Below are 22,701 nucleotides of genomic sequence, written 5' to 3'. Positions count from 1 at the left end.
ATACTTCTGATATCCTTCAGATGTCAGCAAGGCTTTATTAGTATTTGTGAATTAGAGAATGATTAGATATATAATTGCACTTCATGTGAATTTTATGAAAGCACAGTACATAAATGATGTAGTTGCTTTACAGTTACATCTGCACATGAAAATGGTTCATCATTATTTTGTGAAGAGTCTTCACAATTACTACAGTACTGTACATTATAATGTAATGTCCTTGGCAAAATGCTGTTGGGTACCCCTTATATTTTTCTTTGTGTGGCACTGGATGTTGAAACATTCAGCATCTGTTGACAGGTTCAAAGCCTTCAGGATACCCTGTGCTTTGGACTTTGTATTTGATGAACCAGATCGTTTATTACTTTGTCCTATCAGTGTGTTGCTATATCTGCGGAAGACTCGACACCCTTAGAGAGCGCATGTTACAGGTGGCTTGTCCTTTACTTGCATTCCAAAGAATATATGTCGGACTGGAAGATAGATATGGTCTCATCAGGACCACATTTGTGTCTTTCTACCTTCAGTTGTTTGGCCACAAATCCTTGGAACCTTTTTTCCTTGGACCTGTGGTGGGTGCTCAACAAGCTGTGTTTTTTTTTTTTACCCAGCTCCTTTAAGAGTACAAGTTGCATCTTGCCTAAGGTGTGCGGCTCTAGAGGTGAGAAGGATTCAAGAGTGACTGGCCTCTCCTCCTCCTCCTCCTACTTCTCTTCCTTTGGGTTTAGAATAGGACTCAAACCTACACCTTCTGGACTGGCCTCTGATGAGGTATATCTACACATCGGGCTTCCTTTCTATTTGCCGTGTTAGAATCATAGAAGCAATCGCGCTCCTTCCTCTAGTAAGGGGACGAAGGAGACTGGCTATAAGGCAAACCCTTCTTGGTTCTCTTCCTTAATGCCTCCCTCTTAATATTCTTCCCAGCCTTTTTTGTATGAGTTACGATTCCTCACTCATTTCGGAAACGCTCAGACTTCTGAGCGTTTCCGAAATGAGTGATCTCGCATTTCTTATATACTCTAATCAATTAGTCAGAGGCAGGGCACTCCTTGCTCTTTTGACCAGGAGTAGCAGCCCCAAGTGTGCTGAATTCCAGTTAGTTCTAGAGATTCACTCAGATTCCTCCCTCCAATAATTGAGTCTTCCAATTGTAAAGGATTGAGGGTTTGTATATTGTGTAGGAACAAATCACAACTTTTTAAAGTAAATTGTATTTTTCCTAACTACGCAAACCAGAGGTCCCTTCCTCAAATGCCTACCTCATGCCACCCCTCAATCTGGAACCTGGGCCGAAAGGCAATGTGGAATATATGCATCCAGGCAGGCGGGTCTCCCCGCCTACCAGACAGTCATTACTGCCTAACCACCTTGTTCAAGAGTTTTATCGGCCATGTCTCAGCTTCGCTGTAAGCAATTCCTTTTGTAAAAGACCTCAGGTTTGTAGTTAGGAAAAATACAATTTACTTGCAAAAATTGTGATTTTCTGATATCATCTATGCCTTCATAATATTTACTAAATTGGTTTTTATATTACAGGTGCAGTGCCTGTCGCACAGCCTGAGCCAGTGGGCAACGAACCAAAAATTGAAAATGGAAAACTTTACTTTGATCGTAAATGGTGAGTGTCTAACTTAATAAATTATCTGTTTTGTTACTAATTTAAAATTACTAATGAATTGAAATATAATTTACTATATTTATCAGCCATCACCTACCTTTCAATTTGACCCTGTGGTAGGGGTGTAAGAATACTACTACTGTAGGTCCTGCGTGACGTAAAAAGGGACTAAAGGACAGCTGCTGCCTTGCAGTCTTACCTTTTAGTAAAAGGCTAGGCCCACCGCCAATAACCGCGGAAACTTCTGCCTTGCAGTCTTACTTTAGTAAAAGGCTAGCCCACTGCCAATAACTGGAAAGTGCTGCCTTGCAGGTGGACTTTTTAGTCAAAAGGCGAGGCCCAGTGCCTATAAACATTTCACTTGAGTGGTATATTGATGTTCCATGCCAGGAGATACTTATCATGCATAAGCCCCTTGTTTTACATTTTTAGGTGCTTGTCCTTACCTTGAACAGCCCTCATTTCCAGACTGCAGGAAAGGTGAGGAAAGTGATTCTTTGGTTGGTCCCCATTAGAATATAATTTTGCTTCTATCTGTTCATTAATAATCCAAATGTATTTGACAAAATACTCTTAAATGCTGGGAACATTCAAGGACCACAAATTTGTGTATGTACCACATGTATGTTATGTTTGTATAAAAGTATGTACCTTATATATATTGATGTTTGTATGAAAAAAGAGTTTTGTCTTCAGAAACTATTTTTTTTTGTCTTGATAAGGGGTATTAACTTATATCATGTTCCCCTTTGTTTAGTTCCTTCATTTCTAAGAGGATTTGCAACTGTAGTGTCATGTGGATACAGAACTGTGCAGAATTTCAACCATTGTTGTAGTAAATTAGTTATTTTGCTAAAGTCTTCATGTGTAAGTAAATGAAGAAACCATTGTATTCTTATGCGTCATAGCTAAATAATCAGTTAAGAATTAGGTGTAAACAATGAAAATACCAGAAATATGACATTCGGTGGAAGAGTATGTTAATTAATTCTATAAGTTTTAGCAAATATTGGAAATCATTTGACTTGTACATTATTAATTTAATGAAGTATAATTCTATAATGTTATGTTTCATTATTTTTTCAACAGGTTTCACAAGGGGCAAGCTGTTATGGTTGAATGCAAGGATGGTACAAGATTTAATGCAATTCTTACAGTTGCTGGAGTTGATATGGTAAATATATATTTTTCCTTTTCATTGTAGTCTGTGGTTTTTCTGATGTGTATATAATTTTACATAATCCTTTTTTTAATTTTCATTGTAATTTTTCTTATGTGTACAGAATGTTATATTATTATTTGTTTCATCACAAACCCATTACTCAAATATTTGCCCAACTTTCATTGGTATTCATTTTGGGTACCTTTCACTCAAATATTTGCCAGACTTTTATTGGTATTCATTTTGGATACCTTTCACTCAAATATTTGCCCAACTTTTATTGGTATTCATTTTAGGTACCTTTCCTGAATATAGTAATTTAAAAGATCATTTGTTGGCAGGTTGACAGTAGGGTGCATGGAAACTAACTTCAGTCCCAGCTGCCTTGGTAGTACCCTGTATACCATACCTTTTAATTGTTTCTTGCCCATTATTTTGTTGTTTCTTTCTATTTGAGTGCTTGAAGATCAATGCTTAATTATTTGATGTGATTACAGAGGCACCTCAACTTAACAGACAGGGTGTCTACCCACCTGACAAATTGGAAAATCCAGTGTACCAGATAGCAAGCCCTCTTCTTGTAGCTAGGCCACTGGTCAGAAAACCAGTCCTGGCAAGTGTCGCAGATAAGGATCCATACACAGTGAAGACATAATGATGTGGAAGACCCTGCCATGTTCACTTATGACAAGCAAATAAAAAAATAGTACAGGTAGTTTTAAGCACTGCAAAAGCTTTTGCAATATTTTTATATACACCTATACTATTTTTTTATTTGCTTGTCATGAGTGACCATGGCAGGGTCTGCCACATTATTGTCTTCACTGCATATGTATTCATATCTGCGACACAAGTTACATCAATGTTTTCTTGGAAATTTTAACACCCTGTACTTACAGCTTCTGCTCAGAGAAAAGAGGCCATGAAGTTTTAGGGGTTTGCTCTTTCTACCTACTACCAAGAAGCATCTGCCTTGAAATCTCTAGTGTAATGGGACATGAAACAAGCCTATCTAATATGGTAATAGGTTCTTTATTAGGTAAGGTGACAATGCATGTAACTAAACTTGCAGAGGGGAAATGGCCTTTGGGTAAGCGCAATGGATTTGAATATGTTCCGATTCCACTTTTCAGTATACAAATATTGTGTAATATATTCTCATCTGTATACTGACAGGTCACATGTAGATTGTCTAGACTTCCTTCCCTCTTCATGTTCATAGTCCCATCTTGAGCAGGTTCTTCGTCTGGTAAACTTGGGAGATCTACAAAACAGTAGGACATTTTCGTGTCCATACGAAGGACCACAGCGCCGATTCCTCCAGTGTACTCTTCTGCTGGGAAGGTGGACTTCACAGTCCATTGACTTGCCATTGTTCACGATGATCCGAGCCTTGTACTAGTAGTTGGAAGCAGTCCTCTGGATTAATTGTTTCTCTCTGGGTAACTTGGGCAGATCCACCATGCCTGAATAATCACCCCATCAATGTTGCATCTGGGCGAAGACTAAGTGGTTGCTTTCTGTTGAGGTGGTGAGGTAGGAGCTGCAGGTGTCAAAGGTGTGATGGGGCTCCCTTTGCTTGATTGTTGTACGATGGGACTAGCATTTGCAGAAATGCTTAGTAGCTGTCTGCTTCTGTTGCCTGCAAATTTTATCCTCCTCAGTCGTTTGTTACAATTCTTCCTGTTTTCTTCACCTTTTTGTCTCCTGTCTGTATCCCCAAATAGTGTACATTCCAGCAAATAAAGTCTCTTGCTTTGAGAGAGAAAGAGAGAGAAGTGGGTAACTGTTGGTGTATGGTGTACAGTCACTTTTCTTCCAGTTTACTGTAAGTCTTCTGTATCTTCTCTTCCTTCTTATATCTTCTTCCTGTAATACCTTACTGTGCCTTGTTCGGTGGGATGAGATGTGAAGCAAGCTCATCTGAAATGTAGGTTTTATATTAGGTAAGGTTACAATGCGTGTGAGCAACTGAACTTGGGAGAGGGGAAACAGCACACTACTAGGCATTAGATTTTAAAGTGTTCAGTTGCCACTTATTAACATGTTACAGATTATAGTATTTACATAGCTCTCCTTACCCCCTGCATGCTGATAGTCCTATTTCTAGCAGGTTCTTTATCTGGGAGACCTATGTGAGGCTGTAGGACAGCTGTCAGACGATGCAAGTGTCCATATGAAGGTCCACAGGGATGTGAAATAGAGGGATAAAGACAGCGCCAATTCCTCCAGTATACTATAGTCGATTCATTTAAAGTAGATTCTTGAGCCTACGAGACGTTTGTTTGGCGGCCTCTGATTGGCTGGTACTGGGAGGTAGGCCGCTCGCTCATTGTGTCATATTTTCGTCTGTGACTTAGAAAACATGCAGTATGTTTATATTTCTTCATTTATCTCACGTTTTCCAAAAGATAATAAAGTTTTGGTCATACCAAAGGATTCGGTATTAATTGTACAACTAAATAATCTTTTCCTGAAACCAATTAGATAAAACACAAAGGAATTACGACGAGTAAAAGTGAAGAGAAAAAATTTCAATCTTTACAACGATCAAGGTGAATTAAAGCTTGTATTTTCATACAATAAAATCACCCTGAATACGCTGGTGCTTTCAGATTTTGGATGAGTGTAATATGTGAAGAGAAAATGAAGAATATGTCTTATTATTTTGCAGCCGTACTTGACTCAGCCTGATAGGAAGTCAATCTTTCTTAATTATTTGTTGTTCATTATTTCACCGAGATTATTATTTCATATCACTCAAATAAGTCTCATTTGAAAATATATTCATAAAATAAAATTAGAAACAATGTCTTGAAACAACCTGATTAAAGTTTAGGCTGAGTTGAAGAGTGTGAGGTCAGTCGTCTTTCCACAGAGTTCAACTTCTTTGCTGGATTGAATTCCCCGCGGCCCGCATGGGTCTAAGCTAACGATACCAGATGCATCCATCTGATTATTATTATTTTTTTCCTTATCAGATATGCCAAGACATACTATATGGTATTGGATTTAAAATGTTCGACAGTTATAATGTTAATTCTGTGAATTTATTTTCAGAAAATGTAATAATATAACATGGTAAATATTGTCGAAACTGCAACCTTTTATATTGCTAATTGGCAACTCAAATCTCTCGCTGAGACGACAAACGCAACGACGACGCCTTGCAGATCTCATTCTCTCAGCAATACCGTCAAACTTGAATCATTTACTGATGCAACTTATTAAGACATATTCTCCACTTTCTCCTTACATTTTACACGCATCCAAAATCTGAAAGCACCAGTGTATTCAGGGTGAATTTGTTGTATTAAAACACAAGTTTTATTTTATCTTAATCGCGTTAATGATGCAAAATCCGATGATGAATAAAAACAGGTATAAAGAATTAAATGCTTCTCTTTTCACTTTTACTCGTAATTCCTTTGTGTTTTATCTTATTGATTTCAGGAAAAGATGACTTAGCTGTACAATTAATACCGAATCTTATGGTATAACCAAAATTTTCCTATCTTGAGCAAAGCGTGAGTTGATTGAAGAAATATAAACATAATATTGCTAGTTTTCTAAGCCACAGTAGAAAATGATGAGACTGAGCGAGCGGCCTACCTCCCGGTACCAGCCAATCAGAGGCCACCAAACAAACGTCTCGTAGGCGCAAGAATCTACCTTAAATGAATCAACTATAGTCTGCTTGGAAGACTTACTTCATAGGCACTTGACCTGCCGTGGCTTGTGATGATCCCAGCCTTCTCCCAATAGTGAGAAGCATGGTGATCTTTGTCCTCTGAATTAAGTTTCTCATTGACGTCGCCATTCCCGAACAACTTGAAAATTGCATCTAGGAGAAGAAGGGATGGGTTCTGGGTGGTTGCTTTCTGTGGAGGAGGTGCTGATGTGTTTACTGCACCCTCTGGTGGCAATGTAGGAGCTGCAGGTGTCGGAGGTGGTGTGCTGGGGCTACCTGTACGATGGGACTAGCATTTGCAGAAAGGCCCAGTAGTATTCTGCTTCCTGTTGCCTGCAAATTTCCTCCTCCTCTCTGTCGTTAGTCCCTTAATTTCTTATTTTCTTCATTTCCTCGTCTGATCCTTGATCCATGATTTTCCCCAGTTAATATAGGACTGAAAGGAAATCAGTGTATTGGGGTATTGTTGTTTGGGGATGGAGAGTGGGTGGGGACTGTGGATGGTAGACAGGATCTTGTGAATGGTGGGCAAGTCGGGTGCCATGTTCATCTTGAGAACGTGAAGAACCCATTGTGAATAATGTTGTTTACCCCACACAGACAGAAAACAGAATTTAATGAAAATGTACTGTATCGGTATTTAAGTGCTGTGCGTGAAATATTGACACTAGTTGGCATGTTAGCACCACCATACACTGTAAATACCAGTAAATAAAGTCCATTGCGGAGAGAGAGAACAAAGCAGGTAACTGTTGATGTATGGTCCTGTTGGTTTTCTCCCAGTTTGCTTTAAGTCTTTTGTATCTTCTCTTGCTTCTGGTAACTTCTTTCTGTAATACCTTACTGTGCCTTGTTGGGTGGGACGAGATGTGAAGCAAATTTATCTGAAGTGTAGGTTGTTTATCAGGTAAGGTTACAGTGCAACAGTGACAATGCATGTGAGCAACTCTACTCGGAGAGGGGAAGTAGCATAGTGCTAGGCATTAGATTTGAATGTGTTTGGTTACCAATTATTAACGTAGTATGTTACTTAATAATTATAGTATCTACACCCCCCCCCCCTCTTTTCATGCTCATAGCTCAATCTCGAGTGGGTTCTTCATCTGGGAAACCTAGGAAATTTACTTGGGACTGTAAGAGGTTGCTTGTGTGTCAATGAGAAAGTCCACAGAAATGAGGTGGGTACAGGCAGTGTCGGTTTCTCTAGTATACTTGACTGGGGAGACTTGGGACACTTCATAGTCCCTTGTCCCAAGGGTGAGAAGCACAGCAATCACAGCCTTCAGCTTTCTTGAGCCATTCCTGTGGGAGTGCCTGTTGATAGATCTCTACTTTATTTGTAAAGTAGTGCTGTACTATTCTTGTTTATGTAAAGTACTGTACTAAACTTATATATTTTTTTTAGATTATGGTGCGGAAGGTGCCTGACAATATAAGACTCAAAATCACCTTGGCTCAGCTAGCTCACGGAAAATACCTAGTTCGCCGACGAAGTTCATCGTGACCCAAAAACAATAGAATTTTTTTATCTTGGAAAGGCACAGACTATTGTGTATAGGTATGATGAGCGATTGGTGGAGATCTGCAAGTACTATCTGCTAAAGTAGACATGAAATTCGTCATATCCAGAACATTCAAAAGTATGAAGTTTTGTGCGAGGTGTATTTCCAGAAATAAAAGAGTGGTTCCGCAATGCAATGATAGTGAATGTTCACTTTGTACTTAATAATGGTTTACTGTAATTAGACATCTACCCAACAGCTTGACTAATAATTTGACAGGTAAAGATTGAAAAAGTGAAGTGCTTATGGATATTGTAAGGATTGAAAAGTGCAAATGGAGTATGTAATGTCCAGTATTAAAAATGGCTCTGCCGCAGAGTTTGAGCTCATATTAAAGATTTTATGTATAAGAGTAGTCCTGAAAATGTCATGAAGGAAGCAAGTATGAAGGGTTAAGAAACTATAGCCACATTTTCATACAAGATTCACTTATATTGTAATGACATGTGTAAAGATGTGAAAGATTATATTTTGTTATTGTAGTATTAGACCAGCTGATGTTTTTAATATTGTATTAAGTACTCCATGTGTTTTGTATTAAAGTGCTGTACATGTATTTTGTTTTCAGTCTAACTCTTGAGGTAGAAAAATCTGGATAGAGCAGACTATTCTTTATGCTCATTACTAGTGTTCTGAATATTTTCCAAGCAAGTATTATGCAGCAGATAGTGCATTTTAACTGTGATACAAGATAGTGACCATGATTGTAGACCTATACAACTGCGCTATTCAGCACCAGGACCCAAAATGGCTACCATTTTGATTCAATATGGTGAACAAATGACCATGAACCCCAACATGCAATGCTCCAGAAACAATGTTTACAGTATCAAAAGTCAAATGAGGTGAAGGACTTACTCGTAACCCCTCTCACTTCCAGAACCTCGCACCTTACCAGAGATGTTACCTGTTCTTTATAGGAGCTGGGTAAGGAATACTAATTTGCAAGGATTTTTGGGCAAAATCCCAAGGGTAAAAAGGCTTAAAAAAATGTGGTCCGAGGAGACCACATCCCTGCTTTCAACAGATATTTTTCTGAAATGTGAGGAAAGGATCAAGCCACCGATTTCGTGAGCTCTTGGGCAGTGTGTACAGGTGTTGTCATAGCCAGCTGCAGAGATAAATGGCTCTCTGCTGTGTTGTTTTCCTTCTTCCCGAGAAGTTGGCGGGGCTAGTTATCTACACCAAAGAATTGCTACTGCAATTTTCAGATGTAGCTGCTGGTACTTAGAAATTGTTAACTATGTAATTACTCGGTCAGTTATTTACATAAAATGCCAATTTTTCATCCTATACTTTTGATTCCATCAAAAGTGAAAACCAATTGGATCTAGACCAAATGCAAGGGACAGCATAGAGTAAGTGTTATATAAAAAATTTAATATACAGAATATATACCAGACAATACTGGCTGCTTACAAAAATTTCAAAGCAACTTTCAAATGTCTCTAATTTAAAAGAAAATTCAAAAGGTGTCTGAAAACAAATATATACACTTTTTAAGTCCTTATCTCAGTTAAATATCTGTATTCAGCAAGAACATTCTTTGGTGGGATTAGAACTTTTTAGAGAACTAGCAAATCAATTTCCAAATTACAGTACTTGACTCCAATTTTATCATGGTCACATAACAGTTTTTGCATCTTCCAGAACAAAAAATGTCTTAGAAAACCAAGACTGTTCACTCCACCAGGAACTTGCAAAATACACATGAACTCGGAAATTAGTAGGCCTGAACAATAATCTTTCTCTTGCTGTCATGTGTAAAATTGTTGGCCTTGAATATTTCACTGTCAAAGAAGGGCTGCAAGTTCATGATGTTGATTTGACGTGCCTGAAAGAGAAAAATAGTTGAGCTTACTTTCTCGGAAAACTGCCAAGCAGGAAAATAAACACAAATGCAAAATTAAATTTTAAATCTGGTAACATGCTGTATTCAATGCATACAATCCTCAGTATCAATTATGGCAAATATTTGATGCTAGTTCAATAATGAAACTTCAAAGGTATTTTTATATTTACAGATGATCATTCTTTTTAGTTGTTACCACAAAATCTTACACCTTTCACATCTGGACCATTTGCTAGAAATATTTTGGAGTCTTACAAAAGTTGCAAGTTAGTTTTTCTTCAAAGAATTTAAAAGCAGCAGAGGACACGAAAATATTAAAACAAAAGTGGCTAATAAAAAAATAATACTCACCCTATCTAAAAGATCCTTTTCTGAAACTTGTACAACATCATGATCAGGTCCATATCTTGACCGCATGTAGGTAGTTTGTTCATGTACTAACTGCCTCAGGAGGAAGTACAAAAGTTCATTGTTGTCGCGCTTGAAGGACAGGTACCGAGCAAAATTCTGAAAACCAATTCATCAGTTACTATCTTGCCTCTGAAGTAACATTCCTTTCTAGTACACAATGTATAGTGCTTCAGATATCAAACAATATATCTAGCCTCACAAGTGAGACAACGGGTAAACAGTCGACCTAAAAATTTCATATACTACTGGAACTATCAATGACAAATACCTATAGCCAAACTGTAAAAAAGAAAAGTTCAATTAAAGACAAAAAATTTTTGAAGTAATTATTCACCTAGGTATACAAACCAAGGCCTTTCATATGGCATGAGCTGGAATAGTAGTTGAATATCGGTAAACAGGACAATAAAAATAGTAAGAGATGGGAGAGGTTGAGGCTAACAATTCTCTCCTCATGCTTAACATTCCAGTCTTACCTTCAGCCACTAAAATGAAACTGGGTGGATGAGGTGGATAACACTTATAATAAACACTGGTTTGTATACCTAGGAAGGGTGGATGAAGTGGGCAAAACCTATATTAAAACTGGTTAGCATACCATGGAAAATTCTACCATTATCTATACATTTAGTATGGTTGTACTTTCTTTATCAAAGGCCCTGAAGGACAAATTCTTATACTGCAGTAAAATATAGTTTCAAAATACTGTACCTTCCTCATGGCTCTCATAACTGAGAACTTTTGAGTGTCGATGAATGATTCCAACATCACTCTAATGGCCATATTCACATCATCTTCGTGAACATACTCACGAAGGTGCATTCTAGCATGAGCTTCAGCCATTCGAATCATACTTTCAATGTGACGTACAGTGATAGGTATACTACCTGAGAATGGGGGAAAAAGGCAAGTTAGTACATGAGAGAACTAATTCCTCCTATGGCATGTAAAGTTAGTAAATTTAATGTACAAAAATGTTAGTTACAAATACTTTTACATTCCAGATGAAAAAAACTGTTATTACATCTCTTATCACAAAAGGTATATTGAGCTGAAAAATACTTCTGACAATGGTTTATCAGTATGCTAAACAAGATATTCAACAATGACAAAATAGTATAAATAAATTTGACATTTTTATAATAAAATAAGTTTTTGTTGTATACTTACCAAGTAATTACATTGATATTAGTTTTTAACTTTAACGGCAGTTTGAAATTTGCAGTAGCGCCCTTTTGCTTTGGGAGTAGGTAACTAGCCCAGCCCACTTCGGGGAAGAATAGGTACAACATTGTTACAGGATCAATTTATTTGTGCCCTATGTCCATAAGAGGGGAGGAGGGAGGGCTACATTATGTAATTACTTGGAAAGTTCTTATATATAAATGTCATTCTTATATAAATGATTTACAAAGTAATCACACAGGAGGTGGGATATATGGAAATACACTATTCCAAAACACATTCTAAACAGAAAATATATTTGACGTAGTAAGTTAGCTAGCACTGATAAATACGTTGTAACCTTATCTGGTGAAAGAGCTACAGCAGGTAATTACTGCCTCTGATCGTTGCTCCTCTCGACCTATACTGACACCGTATCAGGATCGAGATCCTGCTCTTCAATGGTGGCGAATTCTCATCCACCGAAGAGCGATGCCTTTTCAGTGGCCTGGAAATACTGGAATAATGTTGCTTACTCCCTTCGTACACACCGGCGTCTGACTCGCTTGACAATTGCAACACAGACTGAGTGTCGTATCTTACTGAAGGCAGTCTAAGACGTTTTGCAGCACCTAACACCATTTGCTCTGGTCTGACATAATGCTAAATCCAGAGGTCAAAATTGGTAAATCGGACAAAATCAGCTAAAATGATGAACACTATCAAAATCATAAAATACGTCACCAAAGGCTGTGAGAAAACCAAACCATCCAATAAACCAAAATTCCAAGCAGCTCAACTACTTGTTGACCAGCTGAAATGAATTGATCCCTTTAACAGTGTTGTACCTACTCTCCCCCAAAAGTGAGCGGGGCTAGTTACCTAAACCCAAAACAAACGAGAGCTACTGCAAATTTCAAAATTTTGAGCTGCCATTAATGTTAGAAACTAGTAGCTATGTAACTACTTGGTAATTTATTTATATAAAGTAATATATTCCACCTGGAGCATCCTAACCCCTTAACTATCAGTAATTATAAAAGTAAAATACAATGACAAATTATTACAGGCAATAGGATAGTGATCTGGTTATCTCTTCCATTAAATATTAGTCTGCAACATCATACCACACACCTATACAACTGTGTCACTAAACTAGCATACTGTTTCACATTTACTAACCAGTGGCCATAGATTCTCGTCTCAATTCGGAATACATTTTTGCTACTTTATCCTGATCCATTTGATGCAATTTGGGATGAACCTTCTCTCGACCATATACAATATACTTTTTCAACAATTCTTGTGGGATTTTCTCTAATCCTGCCAAGTTTGAGGAACCAGAAGAACCATCCTGTAAGAAAAAATATTAAATCATCTAAGCATGATACAATTTACATTACAATATCTAAGTGTCCAACATTATTACAAGAATCTTACGAAAAACAAAGTTGCACACCATAAAGTACACAATTCTATTGGGTGTGCCCTTTACTGTGAGTGATAAAACCTTTAAAAAAAAAAAAAAAAAAAAAAAAAAATATCTGATAGTTCAGGTGTACAATTATCATGGTTATTTCCAAATAAAAGCCTGTGTACTGCTTCATCATTGACAGAAATCCCCCTACTTTCATGGTTACAAAAGGTCTAGTCCTTGTCCTAAGATTAATTATCCTGTAAGATGGAGACCAACAAATGTTGCCATTTATAGCTAGATTATATAAAAAAAAGCTCCTTATAATGACAAGGGAAACATGTCATCTATTAGAACTAGAACCAGATGTGTGACTGAGGAGATTAGTCCTACGTAATAGACAAGACCTTTTAATGACTGAGGAGATAAGTCCTGCACAGTGAAAAGGTTAAGGCTTACTTTGTAATTTAAGAGGTTGGAGTAACTGACAAAATGAGAGCCACAAACTAAGCAGTGGTTTCTGCCACGCACATTTTTCTATGGTCTACATTTATGCTAAGTTTGATGGAAATCCTCCAACCCCATAGCAGGAACTGCAATGACAGAAACGCTTATCCACAGATTTGGAGCCATTTTAATCAAATTGTATGAAGCTATTATTATTATTAATAATAATAGCTTCATACAATTTGATTAAAATGGCTCCAAATCTGTGGATGTCTCTATGACAAGTAACAGACAGGCTGATGACTCAACAAATATTACATACAACCTCCCCATGCTCATCTATGCCTGATGGTATACCTTTCCACCCATGTTTAATGGAATCCCTTCTGTGTAGGAGTAATGATGAACTGGTATATGAACACAAAAAACCAACTTAGTTTCCTCGACTCTGTCAAAGCATAGTTTCATACAAATATTTTTAACTGAAATAACCCAATAAATTTTGCACCTTTGCAAGAAAAATTTCTCGCTTCAGATTTTCATCTATATAGGATATATATATTATGTAAATGCCCCAGAAAAAATCTATGTATTGGTACTATACATAAAATAAAGTGTTGAATGTGGTACTTCACTGTTAGAGGAACTAGTGTAAAAGCATTTATATATCAATCAAAATATACTTGCATACAAATCATTTTTATAATACTCTAATCTCTTAACAACTGTTCTGTACTAACTAAACTGTTATCTAATTCTGATGAAGACTAACATGTGATTTCTAAACTCTTCCCAATAATGGAAATGGTAAAGGAATATCAATTGTTAGTTCACCAAGAGTAACCTTGTAATGTAATTTAAATCATGGTTTTACATAGATTTAATCCACTCTAAGTCTTATTACCTGTGTAAATGCTGCTGCATCTGCGGCAGTAGCTCCTGGATGATGACGAATGTGTGATCCAACAACAAACCTTGCAAGCTGCTCATCTTGCACTGGATCAACTGTATCTCTAACAACGCATAAAACATCAAAACGAGACAAGATAGGCTCTGACAGGTCAACCTGTGGAAAATAATAAATACCTTACCACTTCATGTCATTTAACTAAAGTATAGTATCAGTATTCAACAATTCGTAATTTCATCTCTACATCGCTGAAGACACCACACACCCCAACAAACACACAGACTGTACCACTTACATTTTCAGCAAATGTCATAGAGGGGTCGTATCTTCCACCAATAGGGTTAGCAGCTGCAATAACAGCACAACGAGCTTGAAGTGATGCCACTATTCCAGCTTTAGAAATAGATATGCTCTGCTGTTCCATGGCCTCATGAATACTAGTACGGTCAGCATCATTCATCTAAGAAAAAAATTATTAAAGTTAAAAGCTTTCAGTACCAAATACTTTAATTCTATATATAAAGTATATATCATGGCAGACAACCTACAGCACAAACCTTCATACCATACATGTTAAGCATTGTATCATACGGAAAGATTATAAAAAAAATTATGAACTAAAAACTGCCATTTTCATCAGCACTGTAACTGAAGACATACCAACCTTGTCAAACTCATCAATCAGACATACACCTTTATCAGCCAAAACTAAAGCACCCGCCTCTAAGGTCCATTCTCTGGTTACTGGTGACCGCTGTACATATGCAGTCAAACCAACAGCACTGGCACCCTGACCTAAAAGGTGAATTGGTTTATGCTGAAACATTACCAGGATCATTCCTTAAAACCCTTTCTTATATTCTTTCTAGGGAATGTAACGAAATAGATTACATTTTCATTACATGGTTAAAGATCTGGTATACTATATGTGCACAAACCATCCTGATATTTACCTTGGGTGATGCAAAATTGTGACAAAACTAAAATTGAAACTTAAGACATTAAATATGTTCACTCTACAAAACAACAAGTATTCAATTTTTACTACTGATGAAGCTGCACTGTTAACTTATAAAAAACAGTATTTCAAGCATTACAACGCACCTGTCGTGAATACTGCTCTGGGAGCTATTTTTTCAACATATTTCAGAAACTGAGACTTGGCTGTACCAGGATCACCACAGCACAAGACGTTGATATCACCTCTAACCTTATGTTTTTTTCCTGGAAAGAGAAATTAATTAAAGAACTGCAAAATCTGAATAAAAAGAACAGCAAAACATAACATAAATCACCATTAAAAACAATGTATTACAAGCACACTAATTAACTGGTACTTCTTATCTAAAGATTGAATTGAGGTAGATTATTTTCAATGTTGGATTTGATCTCTGGATCAAATCCAACATTGAAAATAATCTGCAACAAAGGAAGAACACCTAATGCTTAAAGCATGTAAACTCACCTGGATTTTTGGTCTCTCCACCAAAGAGAGAAAGAGCTATGGCACGTTTTATGTCCTCGTGACCATAGACTGAAGGTGCAACAGAAGCAACAATTCTTTCAGCAATACGTTCATCCTTGCTAAGGCTGACAATAGCCTTGATGTCTTCATCAGTCAAGGCTGGTGTGAAAGAAAAAGCATCAACCCAAATAAATAAATAAATAAATAAATAAATAAATAAATAAAAAAAAAAAAAAAAAAAAAAAAAAAAAAAAAAAAAACAACAGTTCAGTCTGATTAGAGCTTGTGTGAAAACAGAAGGGATGCCGAACAGACTTCCTCTCTTCCCTCATTCTAAAGTAATGTTTTCTATGAATGCATGTGAAAATGACAGTAAAATTCTTTTAAAAGTGTAAGAGTACTGCATTCTAAAATAAAATACCATAACCTCAAGATCAGTTTAATATTTCCAACATGAATGCCACTAGTAAAATTATTAGCCCTAACACTTCATCCATTCACCATCTGCACTGCACCACTTCCAACCCATGACACACACACACAACTCATGTCCAATAATGTAGAAAAGTTTAACCCGACCACTTTCTACTTCAACAGAAGTGAAAATTGGCACATACAATGAAATTGGAGAGATAAGGAAGAGTAGGGTGCAAAGAGGACATATATTGGAAAAGCCAAAAGAAATGCAACAATACTCAGGGAACACTTATGAGGTATCATTTAGCCTGCTCAGTGGTCTTAAGCTAATATGAATCATATCTACAGCATATGACTCGAATCTTATCCAGACTGATGGAATGAAAGTAAAGCAGAGGTAATGTTTGCCTAAACATTCTCACCACTTGAGGGTTTTATACCTTATGAATTACATTCAGAATCATGTGAAAAATGACTACAATACAAATTCCTAACTAAGCAGTTTATGTATGCTGTTAAATATAGAGCACATGTGATCCCACGAATACAATTACGACAAAAGGAATATCTAAAGTGAAACATTTATTCTCATAAAAGTTAAAACCATATTTTGTAGTATTTGTTAAGGAAAAAACAATATCTACGACATTACCTTTCATGGCATTGGCATTGTCTTTTTTGGCAATGTGGTTTGCCATAACAACTGTGGCAAATACAGGGAAGCCTTGATTCGTGTTTAATGAACCATCATAATTGTTGGTATATACCCCTGTAACTTCTATTTCATCTCCTGGCTTGCAAGAATCACACAAATCACCAAGGAGTATAATCTCCTTTGAACGGGGCAATCGGCCTGCAGCAACCTTGCCAGGGGATTCTTGCAAGGTGATTCTTTGGTAATTCTGATAAACAGTCTGCTCCATATTAACTGTGAAGGGGCCTCTACTTTGACATTCTGGACAAGATCCTGGCTTGACTTCTGCATTCTGAGCCTGCACGAATGGCCCAAGAACATAACTACACTTGTTACAGTCATATTTAACCACAGACAACTGAGGGAGAATCCCTGTGGTGGAAGTCACTACACCTGATGTACGGATCAACTGATTCAGATGAAGTTGTCTGAAAATTTGTAAAAATATATTTAAAGAATATCCTTTATATTATGACTTTCAAGATATTAAATAATAGAACTTCCATACATAATACAACTGAACAATGAGCATGCTGGAGGAAAGGCCGAGAAAAATTTATAAAACTTATGAATCCATTTGGTTTCATTTAGATATCAATAACAAAAGCAGTCTTTATCATGGAGCAATTAAGCAAAAATACCACAAACTAAGGAAAAGATTACATCACATATTTGTGAATCTTAAAGACATTTGACATTTAACTAGATCTAGTGTGAAGACAGTGGTAGGTATATCATAAGAACTTGAGACAAATCTTTATGTTCAAATGTAAATCAAAATATAACTGATATATCACTATACAGTAGCCCCAGGTAGTTGATATTATCATACAACTTTATGTTGTTATTCCACAAAAACAGCCAAGTTGTACACATCAAACCCCACAAATAATGGAGAATGGGGCACATGAAAACCTCAACCTTCACACAGAATAAAATATAAATTCATTTTGTCTAACCCAATTAAGAGAAAGCAATATAAACTTTTATAATGATAGTGGTAAGTATGCTTTATTCAACATTGTTCAAAACTTATACATATACTACATGATTAACATTATGAATAGGTCTACTTACCTGAGAGAGCGAAGTTCTTCAATTAATGGCAAGTCTGTGATACGGACGTGAATTTCTCGGGTGATTCTTTCATATTGTGGAAACATGGAAAGTGTCACGTCTTTGGCTGCAGAGTCCATGATTTCCAACATCTCTGTTGGAGCTTCAGGCAAGAAATAAGCCAAAACTTGTTCTTCAGAGGCTATAATATTATAATCAACCTCAAAGGAGGACTTGTTTTCTTCGCACATCTGACGGATCTTATCTTTGTACAAGTTATTTCCTTTGTCATTGACATAAGTGCGCAAGAAATTTTTGAAACGATTGTATATCTCGTGCCTTGGTCCAAGCATTGAAACCCATTCACGAACACTGTGTCCTTTCATGTCTTCTAGATTTTCAATGGACTCTATCATCTGTGATGGAAAAAGAAAAAAAGGTCATACTTATTAGCTCAAGATATAGCCTCCTACATAATTAAATTAGTTCCAGCATAAAAGCAAGTATAATAATTTTTTTTAAAGCAACTCACACTTAACAACATTCATGCTTCATACAAGTCGAAAAGCAGTCTAATTAAGTAGTCACATTTTGGTTATGAAAAAGTCTTTAGTGAAAATTCCAAATATCAAAGTTGCTGAAAGGCTACCAAAAGCAAAATACCTAACAAATTTACATCAACCATAAATTAGTAAAGAAGAATTTCAAATTCCACTGCTGCTCACAACCGTCTTTGTAAGCTGGTAGAAACAAATTGCTCACCTGTCCAAAGCATCTACTATGACTAAAAATGTTACCACCTTAATAGCTTCCACTTTCCCTTTCACTCATAACTAACTAGTTCTTTCAGAAAAGTACCATCACTTTTTTAAAGTACCAACTCTGCAATCCTTTGCATACCAAAACCACCTTATGCCTTCCTAAATTTTTTTATACAGCAAAGATTAATTAAGACGATGTGTTACTATTTCTGCTTCAACTATTTCCAATGCATAGCAAGTCTCACTGAAATATAACTAGACAAAAATTACTAGTACAAATTCTCGGTAATCAAATCTGCGAACAAGAATACAATACTAGACAAAATTACCTTATACTATGAACATAAAGTGGGAGGAACTTAAGACAAGTACAGTACAGTATCTTTAAGGATCAGCATCATTTTATCACTGACAAACTGTACAGTAAAGCTACTGAATGAATTACAAAAAACTGACCCCTGTAAGCAACCACACAACTTTCAATTAAGTCCTTGGTGCTTTCCTTCAACATGCATTTCTCCTTATTTCACTGGAAGATGTGACAATTTCTGTCGCATATCACAAAGCTTTACAAAATGATATTGTTATTTTACAATAAAGTTTTGTACATACTTACCTGGCAGACATATACTTAGCTTACGTCTCTGACGTCACGACAGAATTCACAAAAACTCCGGTAGGCTAACGCGACAGGTAGGTCAGGTGATCTACCTTACCCGCCGCTGGGAAGCGGGTGTAAGAACCAACATACCTTTCTTGCCAGATTTTTTCTCTCTTATACCTGTCTCCTGAGGGGAGGCTGGGCGGGCCATCAATCGTATATGTCTGCCAGGTAAGTATGTACAAAACTTTATTGTAAAATAACAATATCATTTTTGTAACATGAAACTTTTCCTGTCAGACATATACTTAGCTGATTGACACCCTTGGTGGAGGGTACAAGACAGAAAATAACAAAGAAAAGGTAAACAACACCTGTTGTAGGATAAAAATAACCTTGGTTCTTACCTGTTTAGGCTGAAGACTTCATAGATATGACAATTTGTCGAAAATTGCATTTTTCCTAACTATACAAACCTGAGGTCCTTTAACAATAGGAAGGTAACTAGCGGCAGCTGGGACGGTCGTAAGCTTCGAACAAGGGGAGAACGGTAGTTAACTGCTTGTCCGATCGTGCGCGCGCCCGCGCGCCCGAGAGGTGAAGAATCACTTTTGCTTTAGGCCCATGCAAAAAGTTGCAGAGTGAGGGGTGGCATGAGGTGGGACTATATGTAAAGGACCTCAGATTTGTATAGTTAGGAAAAATGCAATTTTCGACAAATTGTCATTTGTTCCGATACGTAATACAAACCTCTGGTCCTTTAACAATAGGAAGACTCACTTCTTGGTGGGAGGAATCTGAGTCTTTTTGGTGAACAGACTGGTGTTCGTCCAACCCTGGAGTGCCTCCCTGGTCGTAAGAGCAAGGGAGGGATCCAAACCTCTGTCCGATTGATCGGGGTGTGCACCGCACATCAATGGTCAGACCTCTGGGCCAAGTACTAAGAGAGAGGCAAGCGTATCTCTTCGTACCAGCAAGCAAGAACTTGTTCCTGTTTGCAAGAGACAATCATAAAATGATGGGTTTGTCTCAATTTGGCATCCACTTCCTCCCCTTGTTGGAGGGAAAGTGGGTGGGGATATTTACTCCTATCCCTACTGAAAGGGATAGGATGGTGCTCTATTGAGTAGCTCACCTGCATCTCGTCCTTACCCAGCAGGGTGACGACCGTGTCCCTCTACCCAAAGGTAGAGCGAAGGAAAAAAGATGGGAAGAGGAGCCAGTCACACTATCATTCCTCATCCATTCTTACGGTCACACCAGGACTCGATGCTGTTCAGCCTGCGAGGGTCTGGGTTAACTACACAACGTGTTGAGCAACCACCACGGTTCCCGGAAGGAAAAAGATCCAAGGAACTGTGGGCAATATCCTGAAGGTAGAAGGAGGGGTGCATGCGGTCCGGTTGGACCAGGCGCCTGCCTTCATTACCTGCGCCACGGAGAAGTTCTTGCGGAACGCGAGAGAATGATGAAGAGGCGTCCGCACTCATCCTGGGTGTCGAGTTTCTTCAGATAGCTCCGTCGCACCTTCACAGGACAAAGCAGCATAGCCTTCGTATCGGAGGCGGTGACGTCCATTAGGGAGGGTATTGTGAAGGACTCGAACCAATCGTCAGTTACCGAAGGGTTCTGAGTCTTCGCTACGAAGATCGGTACGAAATCGAGCGTCACAAATCCCCATCCCTTTGTGCTTGACTTCTCAAGAGAAGTCATGCAGTTACCTAAGACGAAAAGAAGGGAATAGTCGTATGACCTATCCCTCTTCTCGACTTTGGTTGGTATGTACAGTTACTCATTACTGACAAGCTATTAAGACGAAGTAATGATTGCTCTGGAACAACCGAACTAAGTCCACAGCATAGTTCGTAACTGACTCGGGCGCTCTGACAGCTGCCGACTGACTGGTTCGGAATCAGTAGAGGCAAGTTGTCCAAGCATCCGGGTAAGTCACGTGACCTTGCGCCCTTTAAGAGTTATGCTGAGAGACCAAACAAATAAAATATTTGTTAGTCACCGATGCCGGACGGCGCGGCGATGATTCTCTTAATGCATAAGCTCAAAAGGCGAAAGTCAATTGCCTTCAAAAGACCGAGGTCCCTGATGGCAAGAAAATCTCATAGACGTTGAATCTCAGCTTAAGGAGAAACAACACTATGTGACGTTGAAGACGAAGGTAGGCAATGAATGCAACCTACGTCTTCCAGCTGAATCGAGAGAAGGAATCTCAAGATTCTAAACCTGTGCTTACAAATGACTGAAAACGCTAACCGCCATTTCATTGCTGTCCGTTGTGCAATGAAAGCGAGGCGTCTTCAGTAATGAAACACAGGGGAGAGCCGCTTGAAGAACTGCTTCTCATGGGCTGAACGTTTGGAAGTAGAGCTGGCAGGTGTGGGAGTAGGCGATGTCTTTCAATACATCTGCTAATCCGGGTGAACAATGAACAATTGTACACCTCCGAATACAAGATATTTTGAGGACAAACTCAGATTCTGCAAAAATCATTCGCATTATCGGGATACGATGCAGCAAGAGACTATTACAGAATTCTTTTACCGTGCGGTAAACAGAAAAGATGAGAGTCGAATAGATATCTCTGTTTAAAATTCTCGCAATACCGAAGACGATGAATACTAGCGTCTCTCAGCAGTAGATGGTCATTCATGTATGCGAGAATCCCTGTTAATCAGAGACTTAAGTCCGTGATTGTTGGGCAGAGATACGGTTGTTATTCAATCAAAGCAGGTGAGAAAGACATAAACAACCGTCTATCTCAAAGCGGCAGCTGATACTGAAATGCCTCGGGCAATTCAATACGCAGTAGCTGTCGCTGACTCGTTCATCCTGGAGTTGCCAAGTAATCCTTTCCACGAAGGAATGCGTTCGGCTAGAACCACCGAGCATAAAAAGATATGCTCGAGCAATTATATTTAAGCGAAACGAATTTCGGTAAATATAAAAGCTTAAATGGTGTTGTTTGTGACAACACCATAAGTATATAAAATTGAAACTGGAAACTCCTGGGAGGTTGCAGGCAACAACCCGGGTTGCAGTTCAATTAGAATACTTTTCGTCTAAGTCGCAATCCCGTAGAATAAACCAGGATATGCGCCAATACCCCTCGGACCATTCAACTGCTTTAGCAGAATCATGTCGCGAGGTTAATATACGTAGTATATTTGTAGGATTCTGAACAACGATCTCCATCCTAAATTCTTTCCTTCAAGAAAACAAAATAAGGATTGGAGATCGACCACCTTCGTTCTCTATTAAAGAGAGTGAAGGAGAAGTCTTCCTCGAAGGAAAGCTTCAATGGCGAACAGAATACTAAGACGATAGTTCCAGCCAAACTGGATATTCCCGTCCGTTCTTCTCTATTCCAGGTTGGTCGCCTACTGTGAGATAGTCTTCTTCAGCAGCAGTCTTCTTCCTAATGCTAGAAATTCCAGGAATTCGAGCATAGGCGAGGTTCC

General features: G+C 38.0%; 2 protein-coding genes across 2 annotated transcripts in view; one reads left to right on the top strand and one right to left on the bottom strand.

Moving 5' to 3' along the window:
- The window catches only part of LOC135207055 (sin3 histone deacetylase corepressor complex component SDS3-like), a 59,831-nt gene extending 51,241 nt beyond the window's left edge, over positions 1 to 8,590 (top strand). The window contains exons 6-8 of the mRNA XM_064238690.1: positions 1,540 to 1,621; positions 2,711 to 2,795; positions 7,880 to 8,590. Of these exons, the coding sequence (XP_064094760.1) occupies positions 1,540 to 1,621; positions 2,711 to 2,795; positions 7,880 to 7,978 (266 nt within the window). The 3' untranslated portion in view covers positions 7,979 to 8,590. The remainder of the gene's footprint in view (positions 1 to 1,539; positions 1,622 to 2,710; positions 2,796 to 7,879) is intronic.
- Positions 8,591 to 9,399: 809 nt separating this feature from the next.
- The window catches only part of LOC135207054 (DNA replication licensing factor mcm2-like), a 37,636-nt gene continuing 24,334 nt past the window's right edge, over positions 9,400 to 22,701 (bottom strand). The window contains exons 5-15 of the mRNA XM_064238689.1: positions 17,888 to 18,282; positions 16,769 to 17,238; positions 15,700 to 15,858; positions 15,339 to 15,458; positions 14,899 to 15,029; positions 14,530 to 14,694; positions 14,229 to 14,390; positions 12,646 to 12,817; positions 11,011 to 11,186; positions 10,240 to 10,395; positions 9,400 to 9,870 (exon numbers count right to left, since the gene is read on the bottom strand). Of these exons, the coding sequence (XP_064094759.1) occupies positions 9,760 to 9,870; positions 10,240 to 10,395; positions 11,011 to 11,186; positions 12,646 to 12,817; positions 14,229 to 14,390; positions 14,530 to 14,694; positions 14,899 to 15,029; positions 15,339 to 15,458; positions 15,700 to 15,858; positions 16,769 to 17,238; positions 17,888 to 18,282 (2,217 nt within the window). The 3' untranslated portion in view covers positions 9,400 to 9,759. The remainder of the gene's footprint in view (positions 9,871 to 10,239; positions 10,396 to 11,010; positions 11,187 to 12,645; positions 12,818 to 14,228; positions 14,391 to 14,529; positions 14,695 to 14,898; positions 15,030 to 15,338; positions 15,459 to 15,699; positions 15,859 to 16,768; positions 17,239 to 17,887; positions 18,283 to 22,701) is intronic.

The sequence above is a fragment of the Macrobrachium nipponense genome, chromosome 31 (genome assembly GCF_015104395.2).
Source record: "Macrobrachium nipponense isolate FS-2020 chromosome 31, ASM1510439v2, whole genome shotgun sequence".
Lineage (NCBI taxonomy): Eukaryota > Metazoa > Arthropoda > Malacostraca > Decapoda > Palaemonidae > Macrobrachium > Macrobrachium nipponense.
This window is presented reverse-complemented; position numbering and strand designations above follow the sequence as displayed.